Source organism: Oxyura jamaicensis, chromosome 9, assembly GCF_011077185.1.
Source record: "Oxyura jamaicensis isolate SHBP4307 breed ruddy duck chromosome 9, BPBGC_Ojam_1.0, whole genome shotgun sequence".
In the NCBI taxonomy this organism is placed as follows: domain Eukaryota; kingdom Metazoa; phylum Chordata; class Aves; order Anseriformes; family Anatidae; genus Oxyura; species Oxyura jamaicensis.
The window spans coordinates 17,350,401-17,375,630 of NC_048901.1; the positions used below are offsets into that span (position 1 = coordinate 17,350,401).

Consider the following 25,230-nt stretch of genomic DNA (forward strand, 5'->3'; position numbering starts at 1 on the left):
TCTTCCCTTGCCTACAAACCAACAATGAGATTGTCAGGATTCTAGAATTTATGAGAGAAGAGTAAGCAACATTTCTATAAGCAAGAGAGATATGAGAAAATAAACATACTTTTCTACTGCTGACCGTTTCTGAGATTTACTCTTGTAATTTAATGCCATCTTTGTCTCCATACCTGTATACACTGCAACACCTGGGAATGAAGGAGGAAAAGGAGTTATACATTATTTTCCGCATATATACAATTCACAGATTTTTTTCACTTTGTTTAGGAGATGTAATTTAAAAATCAAGAGGTGCTATCACTTTTGTGTTTACTTCAGTACAATGATGAGATGGTATTTTGTAATTATTTGCAGTATTCTCCTATATTAAAACAGTACTATTGAAATAATTTTAGCACCTATTAAAATGCTGTGCGTTATTATGACTGTACTGCTCTTCAGTATGTATTTTATGGAAATCAGAATAGTAAATCTCAGGAGAAAGTCTTGAACAGTGTAACAGCAACATTAGTCACTTAACCATTACAGTTACATTACTCCTTTATCAAACCACTTCAAATATTTTCATAGAGTCGAGCTGGAACTTTATATCCTTAGAGATTTTTTGGCATAATAGCATTACTTTCATCTATAATCATATCCCCTCAGGTCACCGTCAGCAAGATTATCAAAATTTCTTCTGTGCAAGTAGAACTAAACTTCAGTTAATTAATGCATTTGAAGAAGAGAACACTTTTTAAATATTTAAGTTTTTACAAACCAAATATTTCTTTAGTGTTTTTTAATCTTGCTCCACGAAGTAAGAGACTTTCAGGCCCAAGAGGTCTAAAAAGAAATAGACATATCAGAATTTAAAAATGAGTTGTTCCATATTCTGTGGAATTTATGACATCATATACAAAGAGGTTCAATGTCCCCAGTAAATCCCCACTGCAGTAACTCCAACACCACCCTCATTTTGCTCTGTCTTCAATCCTCTTACTCCTTTTCTACACATCACCCACACATATCCACAGAGCTCTCAGTTTCCTTTCAAAGCTTCTTTGGTCACCACAACACCTTCCCACCACTGTGTTCAATATCCCATAGGTAGTGGTTAGCTACATGTACTGAATGGCTGGTTCAGAGAGAGCTGCAAGTTATTTGAAGAGACAGCAGGCCAAATTCCTGTCAAGCTCTCAATGCAACAGAAGTGCTATTTTACCTATCTTCTTCTATCTCTGTGTCAAACTGAAATTGTCTACCAGGTTCAAAAGAGATTCATACCAGAGAAAGAAAGGTAAAACCTAAATGGACAGATAATATAGCACAAGTTCTGGGTCCTAACGCAGAAGTCTAAGATTTCACAGATGTTTTCTCCTCACATCTATCACCACAATAATACATTTATTTCATCAGATCAGCTAACTGTAAAAACTGCTCTGAAAATAAAAGTATAGCATATAACATTGTGATACAAAATGTGTATTTTTGTTTATTCAACAGTAACTCTCTTTTCTGATAGTCATAGTTGAATTACCACCATCAGTTCTAAACATTACTCTAATTTTATAGAATTTTACTTACCGTACTATTTCCTCAATTTGTTGACTTATAGTTATTCTTCCAACAAATCTGTGAAAGATGGCCACATGTCAGAAATATCTACATAAATTCTCAAAAAGTATAAAAATAAAATAAAAAAACAACCCCCCACACTATCTCAACAAAAAATATGTCATTAAAATTTCTCAAATACAAAACAATCAGTCTTTATCAACAAGACTGGTGAGTGGAGTTCAAATCTTTTCTTGAGCATAAGCAAAATAAATATGACCAACATATGTACACAAAATTCCGTATGAATGAGAGTGCTGTATAGGACTGAAATCTCCTAGCAGAATCATACAGAACTTAACTTTCTTCAAACTGTTCACTGGCTACTTAATTCTTTTTAAGAATTTCAGAAGTCTACTAGTTAGCACAGAAAGGAACATAAGCATTATGATTAAAATATAAAAGGTAAACATTATGCTATACGTTCTGATTTCGTATTGAAATACTCAAATTTAGCTTGTCACTTGCAATTTACAGTAAATACATAGGTATAAATGCTTACATTCATTATTAAAACAAATTATATAAGCAGATGTCTGAAGCTATTTTAATCCCAGCAAAATCCATGTAATTCCTAATAGTAAACACTTCATTAACAAATATTTTGCAAGGAGTCCAAAATAAGTGGTACCTGTATAGATCTGCTTCTGGCTGCTGACATTCTATAACAGCTACAAGTTTGTCCAGGTTGGCAACAGACTGTAACACTGCTGTTTCTGGGACTGCAACATGTGTCTGTAAAACAGCATCCATTAACTTTATAATAAAGAAATCACAGGAGGGTATCCACTGGGCTGAAATAAAAATGCCATCACTAACTACATTCTATTTCATATCAGTAATTCAGACCTTAAGATTCGTCTCGCCATCCAAACTTGCTGTAGTAACATGGCATGAACCGTCCACTCGATCAGAAGATAGAAGCACCAGATCAACAGGAAAAGTCTCATCTTTGGCTACTCTCACTATGTCCCCCACCTAATGAAATGAATACAAATGAGAAGTATACAAAGGGTTTTAAAAGAGAATAATTCATTTCAGCTCTACTATTGAATCATCATGAAACAGTCCACAATGATTAGTAATGCAACAACATCTTTAGCTTTTTTTTTTTTTCCCCTGAAACACAATTTTCCATTTATCTCTAGGAACATACCCGAATGTTTTTAGATCTAGTTTTTACAAGTCCACCACTTCGAACAACATAAACTGGAGCACCGTTTACTTCATTATCTGCTTTATGCCGTAGCCAGTCTTCATAACCCTGTGGAAAACATACAAATTTACTTTCCAAGTGAGAAACTTATAAAGCATAATCTTTTTTAAGTAAATGTCCTTCAAAACGCTTGCTGTGTGGCCTTAATGCAGTTACAAATTTCTCTTCTTTTCAGTGTCAACCATGGTGTCAAACACTTGATTTCTACTAAATCTGTCCAAGTAGGTAAAGGCAAGCAAAGTAGCAAAAGTGCCTAAGAAACTTAACAGTTCCATGCTCTGATAAAACAGACGTTTTATGCAGATGTCATAAAAAAAGCACTCAGATCTACGTGGATTAACATACCTCAGAACAGGTAACAGTCACTCACAGTCCCTCTTTTGGGTCCCCTCCCCTCCTCTCTTTTGGAAGAGATAGATGTAAAGTAAAATTTGAGAAAAACTAAAATTACTTCCTCATGGCATGCCTTACAATTTTTTCAAGCATAGTTACTGCCAATGCATATCCATGAAATCTTATGACTGCTTGATTTTGTACATGCCGATCACACACCATTGCAAGAACTGAATTTTAATAGGGAAATTAAGGAGCTTTTCTTTACCACATACTTGGCACCTCTTTAAGCACCCTTTATCCCATGCACATGCGATGCTCAGAAATGTGAATTCAGAAGCATTTTCCTCTCCTGTTTTCCTAAGAAATTAATACTTTCCTTAATTAATCTAATAATATGATCACCAATAGCATGATCACCAATCCCCAAGTCTAGGTATTGTTTGGAAAGCCATAAGAGTGAACACAAGAAACAGATCAGTTTATGCAGGCAGTTCAGCTGTACTGTGTCTTTCTGAAAAAAAGAACAGTGCTTATCCATGAGAATTTAAGCAAGTATTACTGAACAGCTTTATATTCTGCCTCTTGCTCACTAAACATAGGCAAGATAAACAAGCAAGAGATGAGCGCGTATGTGCATTCAACTCAAATAACAAAAGCAGGCTCATAGGGAGAGCATGTAAGCTGTCAGCTAGGAATTAGAAAAAGCTTTTTTAGTATAGAAAAAACATTTTCTGACAGCTGATTCATAAACATACTTTTTACACAGAAGCAAATGACTCTTCAGCACTACCATAAACTATCATACCCTAAGAACTACGTGATGATTCTTACAATACCTTAACATTTATGAGTTTATGGCAAAATCACAAAGGATATAAGAGATGGTGCAAAATCTTTAATCCTGGCAAGACTCATGCAACTTATTTGCGGTAACAGAGACATTTCCTAAAATGCTTTTCTGTATGTATATAAAACGTATAAAAGAGTGAAAACTGCTTTCCTGGAAGTTTGCAGACAGAAGAGAGCCCTCTGAAACAGCAGGCATAATCCCAACTCATCCTATTACACTACAGACATTGTATGAATGTCACAACACAAAGGGTGCTGATAACGATGCAGTTTTGAGAACTCTTAGCCTTGACTAGAGTTTGGAGGGATGTTATTTGATGAATGCTGTATGTTAAAGCACAGTTTTGCAGTTCTACCGTCATGCATCTACACTGTCACTGGCAGGAATGAGAACAGTACATACGGAACTATCTAGGCCTACAAACAAAAAATGGGAATTTGTACATGCCAAATGCTTTAAATAATTAAAAAGTGTGTAGTAATAGTAGCTACACAGAGATACTGCGGGATCAGAATCCTGAAAACCCCAAAGACTCTTGATACTTTTATAGTGATTGGAAAAGAGTCAGCACCTACATCTCCTTGTTAAAGGTGACTGACGGAAGAAAACATGAATTTAACTAAAATCCAGTAACCTTGGGGCATTTGTCTCATAAATCTGAGCAGCTGAGCAATATGGGCATTTGGCAAAGAACTGAAATTTACCTTCTTTAGAAAGTACTGATTTCAGCTCTTTCTCCATCTGACACCTACTACCTGCAACACAAGGGTGACATCTCACACCAGGGAATTCTTAATAGCCAGTTTACTATAGCCCATCTAAGTTCCTCCAAAATTTACCTATTGCAGCACTTTTAAGAGAAAGTTCCTTATCCTCACTTCCAAATGTTGCAAAAATACTACTAAAAGAAAGATGCAGGAACACAGGAAATATTGCTTAACTGTACAAACAGAAAACATGAAAATCCCTGAGACTGTATTCTTAATTCCTGCTAATATACCAGCATCAATGTACTTGAGACAAGGACAAAATTACAACAGGCCTGTAGATTAAATTAGCAGGTTTTTCATTCTTATTTGTATATTTAATGAAAAATCTGCAAAGCAGTTGTTTCTCATTCGCCTGGCAAGCATGTAAACATCCATGTGTCTGATCAGCCTGTTTGCTAAATAGTTATGAACTTACTGAAATGAACCAAGCTCCTGAAAGCTCCTTACAAAATACTAAAGAAAAACAAACTTTTGTTTTTATTTACTTTAGTTTGCCTTTTTTTTTTGGACTTCTCTGAGGACTGCATACGCACCTTCAGAGGCATGAGGAAGAAAGTGCTTTAGCTAACAAGTTCAACAAAATGACACAGCATGAGTTGCATCACTTTGCAGTCTTTATGTCCTTCTTCTGACCTACGTGCAATTGCACTTCTGATAAGAAGTTGTTCTATCTCCTTGGCTGGGATGAAACTACGGCTGAATTCTGAGGTTTGCTAGGTGTACCACGTTAACTGGCCTTCTGGGAGAGTTTTTCCGTTCATTGCTAAACTTCTCAAACCTGGATACAATTAATACTTCTGGTTCCCATTTTTATCTTTGGGGAGACAATTATCCCAATATAACTTTGTATCAAATCAATGTCCTGAAGCTTTCAAAAGTGTTTTTTCCACTAAAGGCTTCTTCCTATACCACTTCTGGTTTCAGAGAAAATGGGAACTAGTTTGGAGAACACACTGGGCATTTTCCCTCTGCATTCCAACAGAAGATTTATATTTCTTCCTTGTTCAAGGGCAGCCTGTTGGAAAGAGCACGGTGAATTGCCTTTCCAAGGTAACAGCTTCTGAATACTGTTTGCCTACTTTGCAGCAGGTAGAATAAACACAAGAACCTATTAGATCAGTTTAGGTGGTTCTGATAGCCCTTGCAGATAGATCTTAGTCAGAAAAACGCAATGCTCGACAACTCGTACGATTCGAATTTTCTAGTAGGAATGCCAGAATCTTTGTTCTTTGCTATTAATGGTAGAATGCTTTAATTTCCCAATGCAAGACCTGACGTCAGGAGACAATAAGGCAATAGATTATCTTGTACTATTTTAGACTTACAAAAGCCCAACTCAAAAAATCTAATACTTGTATCCAACTTGTACATTCTGTTTCAGTTCATACAGCTCTGAGGGCTATTTTCTGTTGCCTACTTAAGATGGCAGTTCTTGAACACATTTCTGGGGGGTGATAATAGCAGTTGAATAGGGTTAGGGAACTCCACAGATATAAAATGCACAGCAACAAATGAATGGAATGGTAATTCAAAGATTTCTACAGCCCCAGAGATCCTCTCTGCCCCAAACAACATTCTATCTGGCTGACAGCTAGATTTATTTTTTACTTTTGCCCCATTTCTGGGTGGTTTGGGGTCTTACCAGTGCAGAAAGCAAATTGAAATTCAAGATGCAGCTCCATAAAAAGTCTCCTGTTTAATTTTCAGTTGCTATGACTGCATGTCTTCCCCAGCCAACACTGTCAAACCCTTTGAAGGGGTTAGTTCCTGAAAACTACTTGCCTGCAGAAAAGATCATCGTTTCTATCCACATCACTGCTTTATTTATGTCCTTGTTTCTTTCTCTCTGTCCTCTCACTTTAAAGGTTTGAAGAAAACAGAATATCCTTTTTTTTACATTATCCTTCTAGGGTCTGTAGGTCTTAGCAAGATCTAGTACAGTGCTTAAGGAAGATTCCTATTACACTTATACTTAAAAGATTTTTCTTATTCCAAGTAATATAAAATACTCCAAAATGTTTTATGCAACTGAAGAAGAAAACAAAACCAGAAGCTTCTCAAATTTGATCTTTTACCTGGTACAGGATTATAGTTAATGCATATTTCATGCCATGAAACATACCCCTTGGGGCAAAATTTGCCTTTTAACTACTGACAAACATGTATTGCATCATTGCATCATCTACCCAAGCTCCTTTCTCAGTTGTTATATAGGGGGATTATTTTTACATGTAGCGAGGTATGCCAAAGGAATAAGTGGGGAGCTTTCAGAAAAGGTCTTATAACAACTGACATGTAAAGCTGAGACAAAAACGCTGCCTGACAGTCATTCACTGTCCATTTAAGGGTACTGCAGTGATTCACCAAGTGTTTGACAACTACGTAAAACAATCAAGTGTCTAACAAGGAGCATTAAATACACCAACTGTTTCTGAAGATGTTACTTCATTTTTTTTTTTGTTTCTATACATTATCTTGGTCAGACTTGGCTAACTTAACTACAAGATTCCTGCTATACGATCTCTTCCCCTTTACCTGTTTTATGGCTGTCACAGTTATGACAAAGAATAATGGCAATCCACTGGTAATAGGACTGGTAGGGGTATCTATCATGAGCTAAAAGAAAAGAAAAAGTGAAAATTAGCCCAATTTCATTTTACAATTTTACTTTCCAATACTCCCCTACCCCCTGAGAAAACAAAACAAAACAAAAAAAAACACCACCAAAACCAATGAAACAACATGAAAAATGTTTTCTACATTAAAAACTGTGAGGAATTTTGCTGCACATTCTCCAGTATTCACGGAGCAAAAGTCAGTTCCTGACACCTAAACAGATATCAATAATGGTACAAACATTCTGGGGCATAGAACAGACATTTACTTTTCTAATGAATGTGCCAATTGTAAAACTTCTTACTAAAAGGTATGTTTTCACCCTACAAAAATAAATTTAAAAGTGTATTACAAATCAATGAAATTACATTTTGTGAAGCTCTTTCAATACTCTATACAAACAACTGCTCAACAGCAGTACAGAGTATAACAACAACCACTTTAGAAGTGAAGATGAATGTTAACAAGCAGCCATTTCCAACAGTTCAGTTATTAGAGAACCCCCCTTTCTTAGACTGCTCCTTTCTGGTTCCTCCAACATGCACATTTTATAATTTGTGCTACCATTGCTGTCATGCCAAAAGTGCAGTGTACACACTAAAATGCTGTATTTATGTGTGAGAGGAGTGGGATGCTGGTGGATCTCCCCTGCTGCCGGAAAAAGACAACATAGTCAAGTGCTGGAAAGAAAATATACATGAGAGAGCTATTCAAAACCACAGACACTGATTTGGTTCACTTTACCTGAGACTTATGGCATTGCTTTGAGAACCATTAAAGAAGAAAAAAGAAATTACACGTGAAGTTTACTCTGTTAAGAACCAAGAACCTCATAGAGAAAACAGATGACATGTTACAACCCATGCATGATCTATTGTTTTCCCACTGAAACGCAGACAATTTAGAAAACACAACAAAAATCAGACTTTCCTTGCAATATTGTTTGTTCTTCAACTGCAGCATTTTAATTTCAGCTTGGCAGTATGTTGTCCAAGACAATCCATGACAGAAACACCTGATTTCTGGCTGGACAGGCCTAACCATGACATTTCTGCCATCTATAATATCTCCTCCTTTCTCAAGGATCTTGCCCATACGTTAAAGTGGAGCAAGATTTCTGCCGGTGGAGTCATCATGGCAGCCTGCTCCTTTTGCCTATTTCACCAGAACATCACAAACCTTTGCCAGCGGCATGGATGGACGTGTATCCATCATACACCTGGTGTGGAGCATCACGCAACCAAAATGCAGTCTGCCACCATGTTTCTGGCATGCACGTGTGACGTGGACAGCGTGGACTGGATTGTGCTATACATTTAACCATACAGTAATAACTTGCCCCAACCCTGTTATCCCCAGTGGAATAAAGTGGTAATAACAGACACTGCATCTTGGTCACAAGAGATTCATCATGGAATCTACTCTGTCATATGATAAATTGTTAAAGGCACATCTGCCTTGTAAAAAGAAAAAAATATATATATTTAATAATGAAATTCTTAAAGATGGGATTTGAATAAGAACAAAATTCCATTCAATGGAAGAACAACAAAGAACAAAAGTGACTATAGCTTTTTTCCTATTAGGTTTCCAAGGACACAGGCATACACACAAGACATCCCCCATACAAATTCACCTGAGTCACGAATTGAGAGAAGAACATGATTACACTGAATAGCAGTTCTGCCTTTAGATCCGTATTTGTTCACGTGCATTGCATTTACATATTATTTCAATCTAAACTAACAATTGAAATAAATGTGACTAAAATTGAATTAAATAGGTAAATTTGCATTAGGAAGAAATAAAAGCTTTAAAAATGCAACACCATCCATGGAAACAGTAAGCACTTCTGTTACATCTCCAGCATGCTCCCATCTTCCATGTGCTATGACAAACAGTCTGAGACAACACAACAGGAAGGACAAAAGGCAATATTCCTAAATATGAAGACAGAATGGGCAATGTGTTCTCTTAAACTAAGTTAGAACTATATAGCACTTACAGAATATGTAAGCAGAGAAGTTAAATTCATAAAACAGAAATTCAGTGGCAGAATTCACTACACAAATGGCAATTTGCAGATTAATTTCTATAGCTATACTAAGTCGGAGTATTATTCACTTACCTGAACCAAAAATATGATCAGAAAATAAAAGTTGGCTACTCTTCTGAACTGCTCAAATAAGTTCTTTGGAACAAAATTCCACACTGTATACTGAAGGGAGAAACAAAGAGATAGAGAAGAGTAGTTACAACACACGGAACAGTTTTTCAGTGAAATTCAGTTTTTCTCCCATCAAACTCTATTAATTTCTCATTTTCCATCTCCCCTCCCCAAACCTCATTCTGGTCTTGCCCTTCTCCCACACAGAACAGCTGTATTTAATATCGTGGGTGTGCATGCAAGGATGAGTGAGTGGGTGAAGTGCAGCTAGCAGGGAAGTTTGAGTACCAACTGCACTGCCTTTACAAACAAAGTTTTAATTGTTCTCCTATCAACTCGCATAGGAGCACCTGGAGTCATTTGGCTTCTTGCAGCCAGGGTATCAGAGAAGAAATTAATTCTTGTAGCTATAACTGTCCTATACTCCAGTGACAAAACATAACCCCACCATAAGTTCTGTTGATTTCAACCCAAGACCACATAAGGAGGTCTCCCAATTGCAATCTGCAATTGCAATTCCTTGCTTATAATTCAGCTATTTTATAAATCCCAACAACTAGCTTCACCCTTTCTTTAAAATCACATCCAGACATGGGCAACACTAGTTTAAAGCCTACCTCCCTTCAGAAGGTATGACTGAAATCCTTCATTCTTTATTTAGCTGCTGAGGAGCAATGGATGGGATTAGAGTAGGAGACAAACAACATAGAAAGTAGAAGATAACATACGTTTTTCCTCAAAAAAAAAAAAAATAGTGCTTGTTTCATTTTGAAGATTGTATATGTACCATTGGACATAATACAAACATGCACATTTGCTATGCGATTTCTCATGTAACAAGTATCTTCCCTTACCTTGGATGATATGATTCTGTTGTCTGCAAATTTCTGAGGAACATAATGGCCATGCTGGGGAAAACGATTTGCTATATAAATAGTTCGTGTATCGCTTTGATGCGGTGGGTCAAAACCCTAAAACACAAAATAATAATAAAATGATGATCAACTACTTTATTAACTATAGGCTTATTTAAAATAAATAAATAAAAAAAAACTGATAACTTTGTGTTCAAAAATGATATCTAAGTGTCAAACAGCAGCTTTACAAAAGCTGTTTTTGAATGGGAAAGAAAATTAACTCATAAATTAAAGTCTACTGTGTCCAGAGAATTTTCAAAAATTGATTTAAGAAATCTCAGTTTTGAGGTTGTGTATTCATTCTGGAAGAAGAAAAAAAAAATGAAAGCCTCAAGAAATCCCCGTGAAACTTAAAGGAGAAAAGAAGCAGAAATGGAGATGAAAACATGTAAGTTAGAAAAATCTTCATGGCTGTGCTCATAACAAACCTAACAGAACACAAGAAAAGCAAAAGGTCAAAACAAACAATTCATGCTACTATGCTGCAATAACTGCATTTTGTAAAGGTTCTCACCAGATCAAAAAAATATACACAACTGACAACAGTATTTTTCCCAAAGAAATCCAATCTCCATGAACAAGCAATTTGTCTAACCTCAAAACTGACTCTACCACCAATTCATACATTAGCAATGGTGCAAGCAAACACATTAAAATAAAGTATACTCAGAAATACTTCACAATACTTTTCTGTCAAAACAGGAGACCTCAGTGAGGTCTCTTGGAAGCAAAGCCCTGTTTCAGGCAATTGATGAAAATACAGAACACTAGCCCTATGTGAGCTGAAGGAGAATACATATATTAAATTGAAACACGGCACATAATGCAACATGACGTATACCTGAAAACATGACATACAATGCAAGGCTAACAAAGGCTAACACAAAGCTTTTCCTTATTAGAAGCAAAGAGCAAACACCTAGCCTACAGCAAAGGAAACTCAGGAAACGCTAGCACATCTTCCAACATAGAGATGACTTCTACTGAGGAACAGTCTGAAGGACAAGAAAGAATAGAAGCAGCCTTAAGTGACCTGCTTACTTCAGGTACAGAAACCTAGTCTGGATATTGGGAAAAACAATGTTTTCCTTTCTGATGGAAAGGAACAATTAAAACCCAAAATAAGTCATGGGGGAAAGCTGCGATGTCTCCGTAACATAAGGGCTTACATCTAGGTTGCTCCTTCCTATCTTTACTCAAGCCTACCCTGGGGCTACATGACTCAGAGCCTTCTCCAGCTCTTATGTTCTGACCTGGAGAAGCAGGTGATGGTGAAAGACGAGACTGACAGTACAGCATAATTCAGATAACAGGCCAAGAAAACAACTAAAATAAAAAAATAAAAAGCTTGAAGGCGTGTTGCAAACTAGCAATTAAACTTGTTACGGTTAAGTTGCTCCCTCCAAGGACTGTGTGGGAAGTCAGGAATTTCAGCACGAGATTCAGACACTACTTACTTATCTTTGGACTGACAAATATGATTTTCACCATCTACACAGAGTCCCCTTGTTCTTTGATGCCAAGCGAAAGGACAAGTGATATAACAGGTAGAAAGGGCATTACAAGTTCCAGTACTGGAAGCGAGGAACCTTTGCAGATACATTGTTCCACCTGCGGACCTTGCTTCATTTCAAACAAAACCTGGTATTTCGGAGTATCCAACACAAGACACTTCTGTACTAATTAACTACAGAGGATGAAGAAAAGTGAGCAAACTGAACTACATAAAAAAAGGTCAGCATAACCAAGAATTTTAATTTTCTTTAACCCCTTATGTTCTCTAACACACGACATAAGTTATGTTTACATTTATGATCATTTTAAAGTAAAGGAATAATTAGAAAATCCTCTCAAACACGCAATTATTGTATCTGTCACCATTAATACAGACACATTCCACTTCAGAATGAAAGGTCCAGAAGGAAGAAAGGAAGGGAGACTTTTTCAAAGGGATTTGAAGGAGAATAAAGTTTATATGACAAGCAGTGGAAGGCTGCTCTAGTCACACGCTCTTGTTTAAAGATAAGAGTGGGGCAGGAAAACAAAAGAGTAGATAGGGAAAAGGACTGGAAAAGTATACAGGATGCCAAAAACAAAAGGAAGGAGCTGTTCACAAATTTGAGAAAATGAATATAAACATGAAAGATAAAAAAAAAAGTACATGTTGAATGCTGACATAAAATTTGAGAGAACAATGTTTGTAGCAGAAGCAGTTTGGATATGACATTATTTCTAAATCAATACAGAAGATAAGAAGATGCCACAATAAAATTGTTATACAAGTATGAAAAAAACTGTGCTTAATCAGGACTAGGCACACAGCTTCTCTTCTATCTCAGAAAATGTCTGGCACTCACAAAATGCCAGATACTCTCACTTTGGAAAGTCATATTCTACAGCCTGGAAAAAAAATACATCTCAGAACAGAGAAAATGTGAAGTGGGGGGAAAACAGAAAGAGCAAAGAAAGCAACAGGCAGTCTTCTGATGGCGATAAATGGCAATCTCTGTGCTACTTTAAGTTATTAGAACAAATGAAAAATTTCAGAGTGACCTGGGTATCTTTGAATTTTTCCATGGTATTTATACCCTCCTTGAAGGGCACTATCTGAGCACCTGAAGGTTGATGTGTTTTCTGATATTTTTATTACACAGAGTAAAGATCTCAAAACTACTCAAGCCTAACTGAAGGAGCGCTTTTCTCAGAGATACGTTTGCTTGAAGTAACCTGGTTCAAGGTGAGGAACTTATTTTGCAAATCAAAATCTCAAGCCATATGAGTTTTGCAACTGCAATTCATACAGGTCTAACTCTGCTTTGTTGACGTTTATCACAGAGCAAGAGCTGCTCAATCAGATCTATGGTGATGACAATGCAGAAGCAAGGCAGGCAGGTGTCAGCAACCTCGTCAGGTGCCAGAGATATGGCTGGAAATGGACGCACCCACGACAACCTCTGTGGCTCGACCACAGTCACAGCAGGAAACAGGTGTCAGAGCTGGGAAGAGAACACAGATTTCCTAATTTTTATTTCCATAACTATGAAAAATGATTTGAAATTACCCACCCAACAACCCTCTCATTATGTAATTATCTAGTGAGAATTTCTCTTCCAGAGAAGTTTTAATTATACATCTCTTCAAAGAAAATTCAACTTCTGTGCAGAATTTAATTGTTCAAGAAGTGAAATTCCTGTAACTTTTTTATTACTCCGTGGCTTGTCACAGATCCTGCTCCTGCCACAAAACTGACCTGTAGTCCAAATTTCTGCCCATCAAAGGGATCTGGGGCAGATACTAATCTGTATATAAGCCAGCAAAGAGATGCAGAAAGCAAAGTTTCCTAATTTCACTTATAAGAAGCTTCTTTCTCTTTCTAATAACATTATTAAACTCAGCTTCAAAAACTAGGGTAGTGTGCCCTTGTCAAAGGATCTCTGCAGCTAAATAGCACAAGCAGGGAATCCTTAAACCAAGTTTTGAGTCTTGAAAAAAAAAAAAGTAAATCACAGTTGTCACAGATACCTTTCCAATAGAAGTTAATTTACTTGCATTTATCTAGTGAAGTGATTTCTACCGAAGGGCATAGACCATTGACTTTGTAACAAATAAAACAGTTTATTACAAAACGTGATGTTTAGGGCTTCTTAATCAGGTGTATTATGAAAATCTGTAATAAAAGCTTTAAATAAAAATCAATTTAAATAAAAATAAAATTGATAAAAATCAATTTTAAATAAAAATCAATGTTGACCATAAGGTCAAGTGACTTTAAAATAAAAACAAAAATCTATTTGACTCGTCCTCCCCTTCATGCTGCAACTTAAAACTAGATTTTTTGGTTGACATTGAGTCACTCAGCTATTTTTTTTTTATGCGAACTTAAACCAGGCATTATCTACCACTGGAATATAGCTCTCTTATTTAATCTTCAGTACACACCAGCCTAATAGAAATCTTGCACCCAGATAAGCTTGACATATTTGTTTTTTGAAAATAGTTTAAATGAACATAACTTACATATAACACAAAGATGTCTGTGTCAAGCTGATTTATAAAGCAGAAATCCAAAATCTTTTTTTAGAAAAAGAGGAAAAATGTGATTCATTTTTTTTTTAAAATATAAATTTGCAATGTCTCTAACCAAAGTCAAAGGCATTCTACTGAATACTTCAGTAGTGATTTTCTCAGTGTTATGCAAGTTAGACAAAGGCATCCTCTGAGTAATAAATTAAGTACCTTTAAAGCATAGAAAACATCCTTGGGAACTGAGGGGAAATTTCTGACTGTGATTTCATGCTATTTCTCTGATGAAAGAAACAGGCTTCAACAGCCACCTCCCCTCTGCTTCCTGCATCTCGACTCCACCTTCCTGTTGTGCCTGTGCAGCCCTATGGTAAAGGGGACTGAAAAACTGACCCGACTGAAATCCCACTGTGTTCCCAATTGGTTTTTCATTTTTGTTTTAAATGGATCAGTCCCTGAAAACAAACAATTGCATGGCCATGACAATAGCTTGGCTGGAAGGTGCACTGTGGAAGAAGAGCTTTATATTGCTGCTGCTGAAGCGTCAGTAGCACAAACAAGAAATTCAGTAACTGTAGAAATGAGTAGAGTAAGCAAATGAGAAGAAGCACTACAAGAAAGAAGTCTGCAAAGAAAGACACTGCCATCCCAACACCTGCAAGCATAAGCAAAGTTAAAAAAACAAAACCCTTCTCAGCCAACTTGGTAAAATATACTCTAATGCACACTTATGTCTTAAATATCACAATTATAAAAGCTTAGCTTACGATAGCATGCCTTTACACCCTCCCTGGCAGAAAACTGCAGATCCTTCAGCTCGGATTAGTGACATAAGAGACCAACATAAAATAAATCAATTGCTGTTTCAAGCTCTGCAATACATGCATCGATAGTTACAAGTCACCTGACAAGCAATTTTTGCTAATGATTTATCTACAGCTAGTATATTAACATGATCTCCTTGTGTTTCTTGATCATTCACATCTTTTACAGCGAGAAGAGGAAAACTATATTTGCTAGAAGAGCTACTACATAACCAGTTTTCAGTGAAAGGGTTGAAAGGGTTCCACTTGAAAGAAGGAAGTCTCAGTTAGAGGCTCTTCCTCCTTTCAGAAACCACACAGAACACTGATAAGGAAAGTAGGAGCTCCCCCACATGCCCTTTGGACACCCCGTGCTAGTTAATAATACTAATAAACATCACAAAAGTCTGTCTCAGGAAGCCTTTTCCCTAGGAAGGTGACTGAATAGCCATGGCTGCAGAAAACCCACGACATTTCCTGGCAGACAGCCCAAAAGCTTGTTATTACACTGCTGCCAAGATAGAGATTGATTAAAGGTGCTTTGAGGAAATGGATTTTCTTGCCTTGGATTATTATTTTTTTTAATATCCACGGAATAATTTACCTTTGACAGATAATACGATCTATTCACACTCCATGCACATTTTCAGAAGTCTGTGTAAATCTATACTCGAAACAGTAAGCCAACAATTCTTTCAGTCATACAGCTGGGCAGTACCATGAAGGAAGGAACAGCCCCTCATGGCAATTTTAAACACCGCTCTAACAACAGACGTAGTGAACCAGCTGAAGCACCCTGAGGTTCACGTAGCCCCATGCAATTTGTTCCTACTCTGTTAAATAATACTCTTTTCTGTCTTTTTGGAGTAGTAAAAGTCATGCACCACTCATGCCACTTCCTCTTCCTGCTTACGATGTCTACACTTGTTTAGCATACCTGATAACAATGCCTTTTGTAACTTCATAAAATACCTACAGCCAGGCTACAATATGTTGTGAAAACATTGTAGGAAACAAGAAATGAAAGCTAGAAACATTCTTGCTGAGATATCATGGAGCAAGAAACATTCCTTTCGGGGAGTTAAAAAATGAAAACAAACTGGTGTTATGTTTAGAAAGGCCATCCTGGTGCTGGTCACAAAGTCCTGGTTACATAAAGCTCAAGTCATTCTTATTTTATTTTGTCAGAATGTCATTTTGTCAGTCAAATTCCAGACCAAGAAAAAATTATAGGACTAGCAACGTCAGTTCAAGCAAAACTAACTCAAAGAGTTTCCTCTGCAATCAATACTCTCCCCCTCCCATATGTATTTGTGGGGTGTCACACATCCAACTTTATCAATATCCTTTAACTGCACATCCTGTGCTACTTGGACTGAGTGGCACGTTTAAAAAAAAACGCTTGTCTATACTGTTGCAGAGAGGAAAATGTGCTAGTAATAAGCAATGAATCAGGAAATCAGTGAAGGAGAGGGAAATGGCTGCAGAAACTTCTGGCAAGAATCAAACGTACATGGCAAAGCAATCTGTACCAGAGATGACATAAAACAAGAGATTTTACAATAAAAGTGCATTTAAAAGAGAAAGAAATTCAGCAATGACTTCCATTTTAAGAAGCAAGTCTCAATCTCAAGGAAATGGTCAGTGGTTTTCAAACTACTCTGCAAGGCTATTCAGGGCCCTCTACTTATTTTTAACCAACCAACCAACCAATAAATGGCATTGTGGTGGTCAGAGGTCTGAGAGATGTTGAGGCTTGGTGGTACCTGTGGTCCAAAACCTTTGGTCTTTTGCCACGATTCCCAAGGCAGCCCATTGTTCTGAAGATGTGGAAACGAAGATGCCTTTGAAGCTCCAACTACACAATTTTAATTTCAGAAATAACACTGATTTATTTTGCGGGCTAAAGCAATTTGTTATACTCATCCGCAGTATTATTGCCTACCCAGACACATACAGATGATAGTAGGCAAGATTTCCTAACATTAAGGGTGTGTTTGGATACCCATAAAAGGCTACTATAGGGCATTTTATTAAAAGAATAAATAATAATACTAAAAATAAAGAGACAATTGAAATCTCAGAACTCAATTGACTCAAGCTGCTTTTAAGGATACAGCTCAAAATATCTGAAGTGCTTGGAACATTCAAAATGCTACAACTCTGCAATACTCCACCACACAGGAATAGCAGTTAGCCAGCAAGCTAAATCACACTAACGGATACAGAACCACTAGAGTAAATGAAACATTCAACACAAAAATCCTTCATATACTTTGAATAATCATAGTATCGTAAAAAAAAAAAAACACAACACCAATAAATCTAATTGTATCCTTTCTTCACAGTCACTGGATTCACAATACTGAAAGGCAAGGAACAAAGTTTCTCCAATAAAATAAGACAATTAACTCTGAGTCAGATTACGAACTTCATTTTCCGCCTAGAATTAGAACGCAGTTTCAATCTTGCAGCTAGCAATTTCACCATATACAAAAGTTACATCGGTCAATTCCGTGACAGGACAAATACAGAAGAATCACAGATCTTCTGTTGCTTAGACAGTACGCATACTATTATCTCAAAAAGAAATGCTGGTTACCCACTGTTTTGAAGAGTCATTAACAAAACTATGTTTAGAAGCAGGAAGGGTTCCTGTTCTGGGCTACTGCCACAACCATTATCCCACATATCGGAAGGCACCCTGTTCGATATTTAGATGAGTGCCAGTAGGCAATAGTTACTTACGCCTGTCAGCTCCTGCACTGTAAGTCCAATTCCTATTTTCCTTCAATATTAAAAAAAAAAAAAAGACATGAAAATTCTTCCCCCCAAACCTGCCTCTAGATAACAAACCTTAAGGCTTCTTCAAAGTGTGTGTCAAAATTGTCCTGACAATTGCTCTGCCGGTTGCTGCTCACCGAATTTCATGGGAAGAGAATTTAGTTCATAGGTAGAACTGTCTAGCTCTTCCTTTTAACATGCTTTGATAAAGTCTGCTCTGGAAGTATTACAGATTTGAGTCTACTCCATCCGTTATCAAATACCATTTTGAGTTTTAATTCCTTTTCAAATATGATTTATGACCTAAGTATCAGTTTAATGTACTGCTCTCAGACATGCCTGCAAACAACTTTATCCCTAAAGCCTGCTAAATCATAAGCTTCCTTTGTATTTTGCCACAATTTTTTTTTCCAAACATACATTTAAATATCTGCAAAGGTCAGCACAGCTGCACACAAAACTAGAACAAAAAGGTTCATGGGGAAAATAAAGGAGCAACAAAATGTAACAACATATGACAAAAAAATAATTTTTGGTATGTAACATTTAAAACTTTTCCAGCTAAAATATTTCAGAATGCAAACAGCTTCCTGTGGTCTGTATCATTACCTCTCCTTTCCCATTTGAAGGGAAGTGCTCCTTTCCCATACTTATTTTTACTCTCAAAGTAAACAAGAAGAAAAAATCCTCTTAAGGCACAGTACGTGGGAGGCCAAGTAATTGCAAGATTTCTTAAATCATGGTGGAGCTGTTGGTCCTACTTTCTATCTTTTCTACCACCATCTGTACTATTGCTGTTCTGTTTGGTTGTGGTTTCTTTTTTTTTTCTTTTAAACAGGAGGCAGTTAAAAAGGGATTTGTATATATAAAAAAAAAAAAAGTCTAGCAGCAAATATGTCACCTGGGTTTTGCTGAAGAGATGACCTTGCATTTGCAGAGGCATTTTGTCAGATCTATTTTGTTGCAGCTTTTAACTGCTGGCTTGCAAGTCTTCATGCTAGAAATTAAAGGGGTTTCTAGTGGTATGTTGTAGATGCCTTTTCCCCTGTGAAATAGTGGCAAATGCAGTCATGACGACAGAGGACACAACAACACGGTAAGGAAAAAACAGCTCACTAGTGAAGAGCACAAGTCCCAGGACTTTTAATGAAATATAGGCACATTATTATTTTTTTTTCTTTTTCTGTTCTGTAATTGCTGTGGAGTTGTAAAGAAAATATATCAAAAACCACAAGCAATTCTTAAAATAAAAATAATAATAATAATAAAAAAAACACCACCTCACATGCAAACACCTTCTTTGGTTTAGTTCCTTAAAATGATTAAGCTATAATAACACGCACATCAGCACAGAACCAAGATCAAGTGCTGTCCATCTCATGCAGAATGCAGATAACTGCAAGTTATTACAGAATACCATCTGCTCCTTTCAGAGCACCTCAACAGATCCTAATAACTGGATGGGAAGGGGAAAAAAAGTCCCAGACATACAGGCCTCTAGTGCTAGTCTATTCAAGGACATCTCCCTTAGCAGTAAAATAAAGTTTTCATTAGAGCCCATCTAGGAGATGAACAAGAAAGCTCCTATTGATACTGTCCTTAGGGGACAAACAAAATGAAACAAGACCAAAACAAACACAAACAAAAGGCAGCCAACACAAAACAGACAAAAACGTTCCCTGCGATCATCTCTCAGCACAGGCTGGGCAGAACTTTTGGATCAGATCACCTCCCAAGGCCCCTTCCAATTCGAATCCTCCCATAAGCCTTGAAATAAAAGCCTGGTAACTACATTTTCCAGTTAAAAAGTGCTGATCCTATGCAATTAATCCATTATTGTCTTTGACTTCTTGTCAAATATCAAAGTGCCATTTGTCTGAATGCATAATGTGAATGTTGCCAGTGCACAACAGCATTCAGGTTCACAAATCACAGGAAGAAAACACTCTGGCAAACGCAGCGGAAGCCTGCTTCTCCCACACTGCGCTTTACAGAAGGGGAACCATGCAGGCACCTCATGTTTTTCTCATGCAATGTCTTTTGCACATCATCGCGCTCTTCCATAATATATCAAGAGGCTCAAACTCCACAGAATAGCAACTAGAAGGGAAATCCATAGGCCCTTGTTCACTCAACACGAGTAACAGATCAAAATTACAGGGCTAGGTTCATACACACGTGACTGTTCTGTCACAACTTTTGGAGACCTCCTTGCCAGACAATTAAAATTGTCATCACTTTCTGCTGATGCTGCTGCGACAGCTCTTACACTCCACGCACACCGCCAGGACATTAACACAGTCCAGACAGTGCCATAAATCTATCCAGCAAAGTGGTACAGAAAGTCACTGAGCGTTACAGCCACCTCTTGCTACTTTTGTTTTGCACCGGCTCCACACAAATTTGATCGAGGAAGCTGTAATAAAGCTTTGCTGTACACAGAGCTGCAATGTAGTCTAACGTATCGGACTTGGAAATGCAAAAAAAATTGTCCTATTCCTGAATATCAACAATGCTTCCTATCAACTGCTGTTTACTTGGCTGCTTTTTCCAAGCGGAGTTGGCTGTGCTTGTCGTGTTATGCAACCCGCAGCAAATCCACATGCCCACTGTCTGCCTGAGGTCTCAAGGTAACACAGCTGGAACTCACACATCTTTCCTGCCTAAAGCTCATCTTTCAAATGTATCTGGACATTTTACTCTTTTTTTAAAAGCAATTAATTATGCTGCATTTATTTCTACATTTTTAATGACTAAAACCTAAGTATTTCCAACCCTTAACTAGATAATGATATTGTAATATAATGTTATATTAACTATAAAGTAGTACATTGTTAATGACTTACTAGATATTTTACTTATTATGGGACGGCAATTAGTGAACAAAACCTGATAATCTGTGAGTGGTGGTGGGTAGTTAATTGTTCCTGAGGAGATAGAGGAGACTAATGGCGGAGCTACCAAAAATCCTGAAAATTTGTAAGCAAGTCCCACACAGGCCTCAAAGACTGAATGATAGTATTACTGCCACCAAGCTTCGCTATACAGCAAATCACTGGAAGGACAAATACTACCTCAGAAAATTGTTTTAGACTGGTAAGACAATAATGAAGATGAAAAGAGTCTTATGTTCCCAGTACATCTCCTGTTCTCAGAGGTACAGTCACTCCTTTATGTAGCAATACAGGCATGCATACATCTTCACAGACTGAAGTACACTTGAAGAACATAGCTGAAATAATTTGAATTGCATACTAGGTCCTCTCATTACTTACTTCTAAGACTACCTGCTTCATTTTCCCTGCCCCCTTTTACAACTCACAAGAACACAAGTTTTCAAGCACACAGCTATTCGGGACCATTTCATTAATTAGTATATGAAATACTGTCCTCTTAAACAAGAAGTTGCAAAAGATTCATTGGTTTCATACAGAGAGTACTTATTAACTACCTAAAAACCACCTTCAGCAAAGTACCAGTCCCCAGCTACTTTCCAAAACTTCTTCCCACCAACGTTTTTCTTTTGTGTTACTACAACATCCAACTTAGATGACTCCCACGTACACGCTTGGTTCCAACCCTCCCATCTGGAAAGAACACTTTTCAAATCCTGTTGCCACATCTAATGCAGGTAGAAATACACGCTCTAAAGAAATCCAATCCCACACATTCTTCTCTCTTCATCAGAAATAAATCAGACAGAGAATTTGCCATCCTTTGATTCAAATATTCTGAGTATTCCTTAAGCTCCATAGCCATCCACGCTAAAAACAATCCTATTTCTGTCATCCCACTCTTCCTACTTGCACCAATCATTTTCTCAGCATCTTTTGCCACGTTCTCAGCTTTTTAACATTCTTTCTTAATAGAAATTAAACATCACAGTCATATAAAGCAGCAAGCGTGTGTGATGTATGTTAAACCAATGATTATACACAGGGATGAAGTGTCCGAGCAGAAGTGTTCCTCAGAAGAAACATGCACTGTGATACCTATCTTAGGCCATCTTTCAACCTAATGGGCTGTTAAACAAACAAGGAATTAACATCAAACAGCCACATTTATGGGAAGGAAAACAGCCAACCTGTATCTTCCCAATCGTTTTTTTCTTTTTACAATATTTAAACCCTTGTTCAAGCACCTTAACTTATTATCCCTTCCTTCTACAACACTAACCCTTTCCTGTGAAAACCAGTACATCAGTTTCCTTCAGAAGAAGAAAACCCTCTGACTGCCGAGAGCATTGCTCATTTTGTTATGCTCAATTTTTACTTTCTCTTAAGGGCAAACGTATTTCTGGAAAGCTGGTCAGTGTACTGACAGAACGAAAAGCAAGCATGTGTGACACAAGGATTCCAAGCACAGATGCAATCCTCCTAGTCTCAAGTCTACAGAAGACACCAAACCGCTGCTTTAACAACCACGCTCAAAAACCTCAAGCCACCGTTATGGCGAACAAGTGACAGTTATATTATGCCAAACAAGCTTTATTCAGAAGAGCATGTGCACGATTTTAACAGAACAGAAAAGTGCTGTCAGAGCTCAGACAGAGTAATTAATTTCCAGGTCAATAAATCTTGGTGTCACACCAACCCAGAGAGCACTCTCAAGCTGCCACTGAGTCCGTCACCACAAGTTCTGTGCTTCAGACATATATCTCTAACAGTGCAGTGTTTTTTAAAGAACTATAAGTAATTTTAAAACCCTCAGTGAATATACTCAAAAGCTTTTGGCTTTGCTTTGGACCATGATAGCGGAGATAGGGGAATAATGAAAAAAAAATCAATTTTTACAAAAGTGATGTAACAAATTAAATAAATCACTAATGAGACAAATATTTTAGCCACTAAAATACAGGAGCCTAACTAAGTTTTTGGACATACCTGGACAACATCTTTGATGTAAAGCAACTCTAAGGAATATAAAAAACCAAGTTTGTAAATGGAATGTTTAGCCGTAATTTCCCTCCTTGACGAAATACAAGGGAGGTGGCAGGAAGCCAGCCAGCACTTCGATCACAACTGCCAAAAGCGATGCATCTCCCTGCCACAGCATCGCAGGCGTTACAGCCACGGCTGCACGGTTCTGCCCTGGCACGAGACAGCACCCACACAACACACAGCACCCAGCTGAAGGGAGGCAGCCTCTGACCCCAGCCGCTCTCGAAGGGTTTTCCCCCTGAAAAGCCTCCTCTCTCACGTTCTGCTCCATTTCTCGTCACTTTCCAAGCCTTAAGCAGCCACTCTCGAGGGCTTTCCCCCCTACAAAACCTCTTCTGTCACGTTTTGCTCCATTTCTCGTCACTTTCCAAGCCCTGCACGCCCACAGCGCTGAGGCTGCCCGGCTCTCAGGTAGAAGTGCGAAGCCCGCCCGGCAGGTGGATAGCAAGCCTTTAACGATTTCGCAACGTGAAGGAGGAAGCGAGGAGAGTGTCGGTGCAGCAAAAGGCCCCGTCATTCTTCCGCGAAAAGAAGTTTGGGGGAGCCCTCCCGAAGGGGCCCCCAGGTAAGGAAACGCGCTTTCCTCAGCGCCAGCGTGATTTCAAGGGAAAAAATAACAATAAAGAAGAAAACCACACACACGCACACACAAAAACTAACACCATAACCTCCCCAAAAACTCGTGATCTTGTTAAAAACGATGAGCACGTTAAAAATGATAAGCAGCAGTGAGGTAGCTCCGCCTTGCAGCCCCCCGTCCCCATCCCGGCAGGACCAAGACTCCCCTCCCTCAGGCCCGCCGCTGCTGCCGCCCCCAGCCCCGGCCTCTCCTCCCCGGGGGGGGCCGGCGGCCCCCCCCCCGGCACCTACCAGCTGCTGCCGGACCCACCGCCACATCCCCGGCGGCGCGGGTCGCGGCCCCCGCGGCGGGGCCCCCCGCTGGGCTGTCACCGCGCCCTCCGCTGTCGCCGCCTCAGGCCAGCCGCCCGCCGCGGCTCGTCGCCATGGCACGGGGGCCGGACGCCGATTAGGAGCGGCACAGCCCCCCCGGCGCCTCGAGCCGCCGCCGCTGCTCCTGCTGCCGCTGCCCCGCAGCCGCCATCTCAGGGCCGCCGCTGAGCCCCGGCGGCTGGCGGCGCTGCGGCCCGCCCTCGGGAAGTGACGCGCGCGGGAGGGCACTGAGGGGAGGCAGGCGGGGAGGAAGGGGCGGCCGAGCTTGTGCCCCCAGCTTCGCTGTTTGTAGCGAAGTGTGAAAAATAGTCGGCAGCTTCGTGATATTTGGCCTTGTTTTCTTGTGAAAAATAAGCGTGTGATGCAAAATAAAGGTTTTGGAAAGGGGTTGTGTGTTTATGTAATCTCTGCCTGATGGGTGATTTAAACTGAAAAAGCAAGCGGTGTGTTGGTATCTCAAAGCGAGGTACGTGTGCTGGAAGGATTTGGCACTTCCCTCTCTCCTTTTGTGATTCTGGCAGTACTGTGCTAAACCACTCTTCGGTTAAAATTGGGTGGTGAAAGGTGTTTGCTGCCAGGCAGTGACTTCCACAGCTTCCATTTTGCTCAGAAGGAGCAACCACTTGTGAAAACAAAACATTTGTGTTCTGTCCCAAATGCTTCCGTAGACCAACAGAGGCCTGCAGCCTCCAGGCCAACATGCTAAGAATTAAAGGAGATTACTTTAAGCAGAAAAGACCTGGGTATTTGTGACCAAATACTGTTGCCACTAAAGTCGGCGACAAATTTGACACTGACTTAAAAGTCTTGCTGAGCGTGAGGAACAGAATACCATTCCTGCCACCCCCCTTTGCTTCCAGCTAATTACGGTAGATAGCAACAAATCACATATCCATCATAGAGCTTATGTAGTATTCAGTGTACAGTTTGAAATTTGGGATATAATTCATCCTTTAAGATGGATGGTAAAACGTCTGAACAACTGAATCTTGTGGTGAATGCTTATCGTTTAAGCATCTGCATTTAATTAGAGAAATGCCCTTAAACAGTAGGGAATAAGACTGTTTTTATCAAGCACTTACGAAAGCTTATGTTAGCAAAACTCCATATTAAATGCTAGCCATTATTTCAAAACATTTAAATACATCAAAGCTAAGTTTCAAACAGCTTGCACTACCCTATTCATCTAATGTGAAGTCCAAAATAACAGAGTGATTTCATAGCTGTGGCACACTGCCTGGAGGATGGCCTCCAGCCA

At 38.6% G+C, this 25,230-nt stretch overlaps 1 protein-coding gene across 10 annotated transcripts in view; it reads right to left on the reverse strand.

Annotated features, from left to right (window-relative positions):
• Positions 1-24,177, reverse strand: part of ATP11B (ATPase phospholipid transporting 11B (putative)) — a 59,737-nt gene extending 35,560 nt beyond the window's left edge. For 5 of the 10 annotated variants that reach the window (XM_035334812.1, XM_035334811.1, XM_035334810.1 and 2 more), the window contains exons 1-10: positions 23,892-24,177; positions 10,409-10,525; positions 9,516-9,605; positions 7,307-7,387; positions 2,756-2,863; positions 2,449-2,577; positions 2,231-2,334; positions 1,570-1,617; positions 764-828; positions 110-191 (exon numbers count right to left, since the gene is read on the reverse strand). In XM_035334812.1, coding sequence (XP_035190703.1) covers positions 110-191; positions 764-828; positions 1,570-1,617; positions 2,231-2,334; positions 2,449-2,577; positions 2,756-2,863; positions 7,307-7,387; positions 9,516-9,605; positions 10,409-10,525; positions 23,892-23,918 — 851 coding nt within the window. In that variant the 5' untranslated portion in view covers positions 23,919-24,177. The remainder of the gene's footprint in view (positions 1-109; positions 192-763; positions 829-1,569; positions 1,618-2,230; positions 2,335-2,448; positions 2,578-2,755; positions 2,864-7,306; positions 7,388-9,515; positions 9,606-10,408; positions 10,526-23,891) is intronic. The other 5 variants (XM_035334809.1, XM_035334807.1, XM_035334808.1 and 2 more) reach the window with 1 other exon arrangement.
• Positions 24,178-25,230: the final 1,053 nt, after the last annotated feature.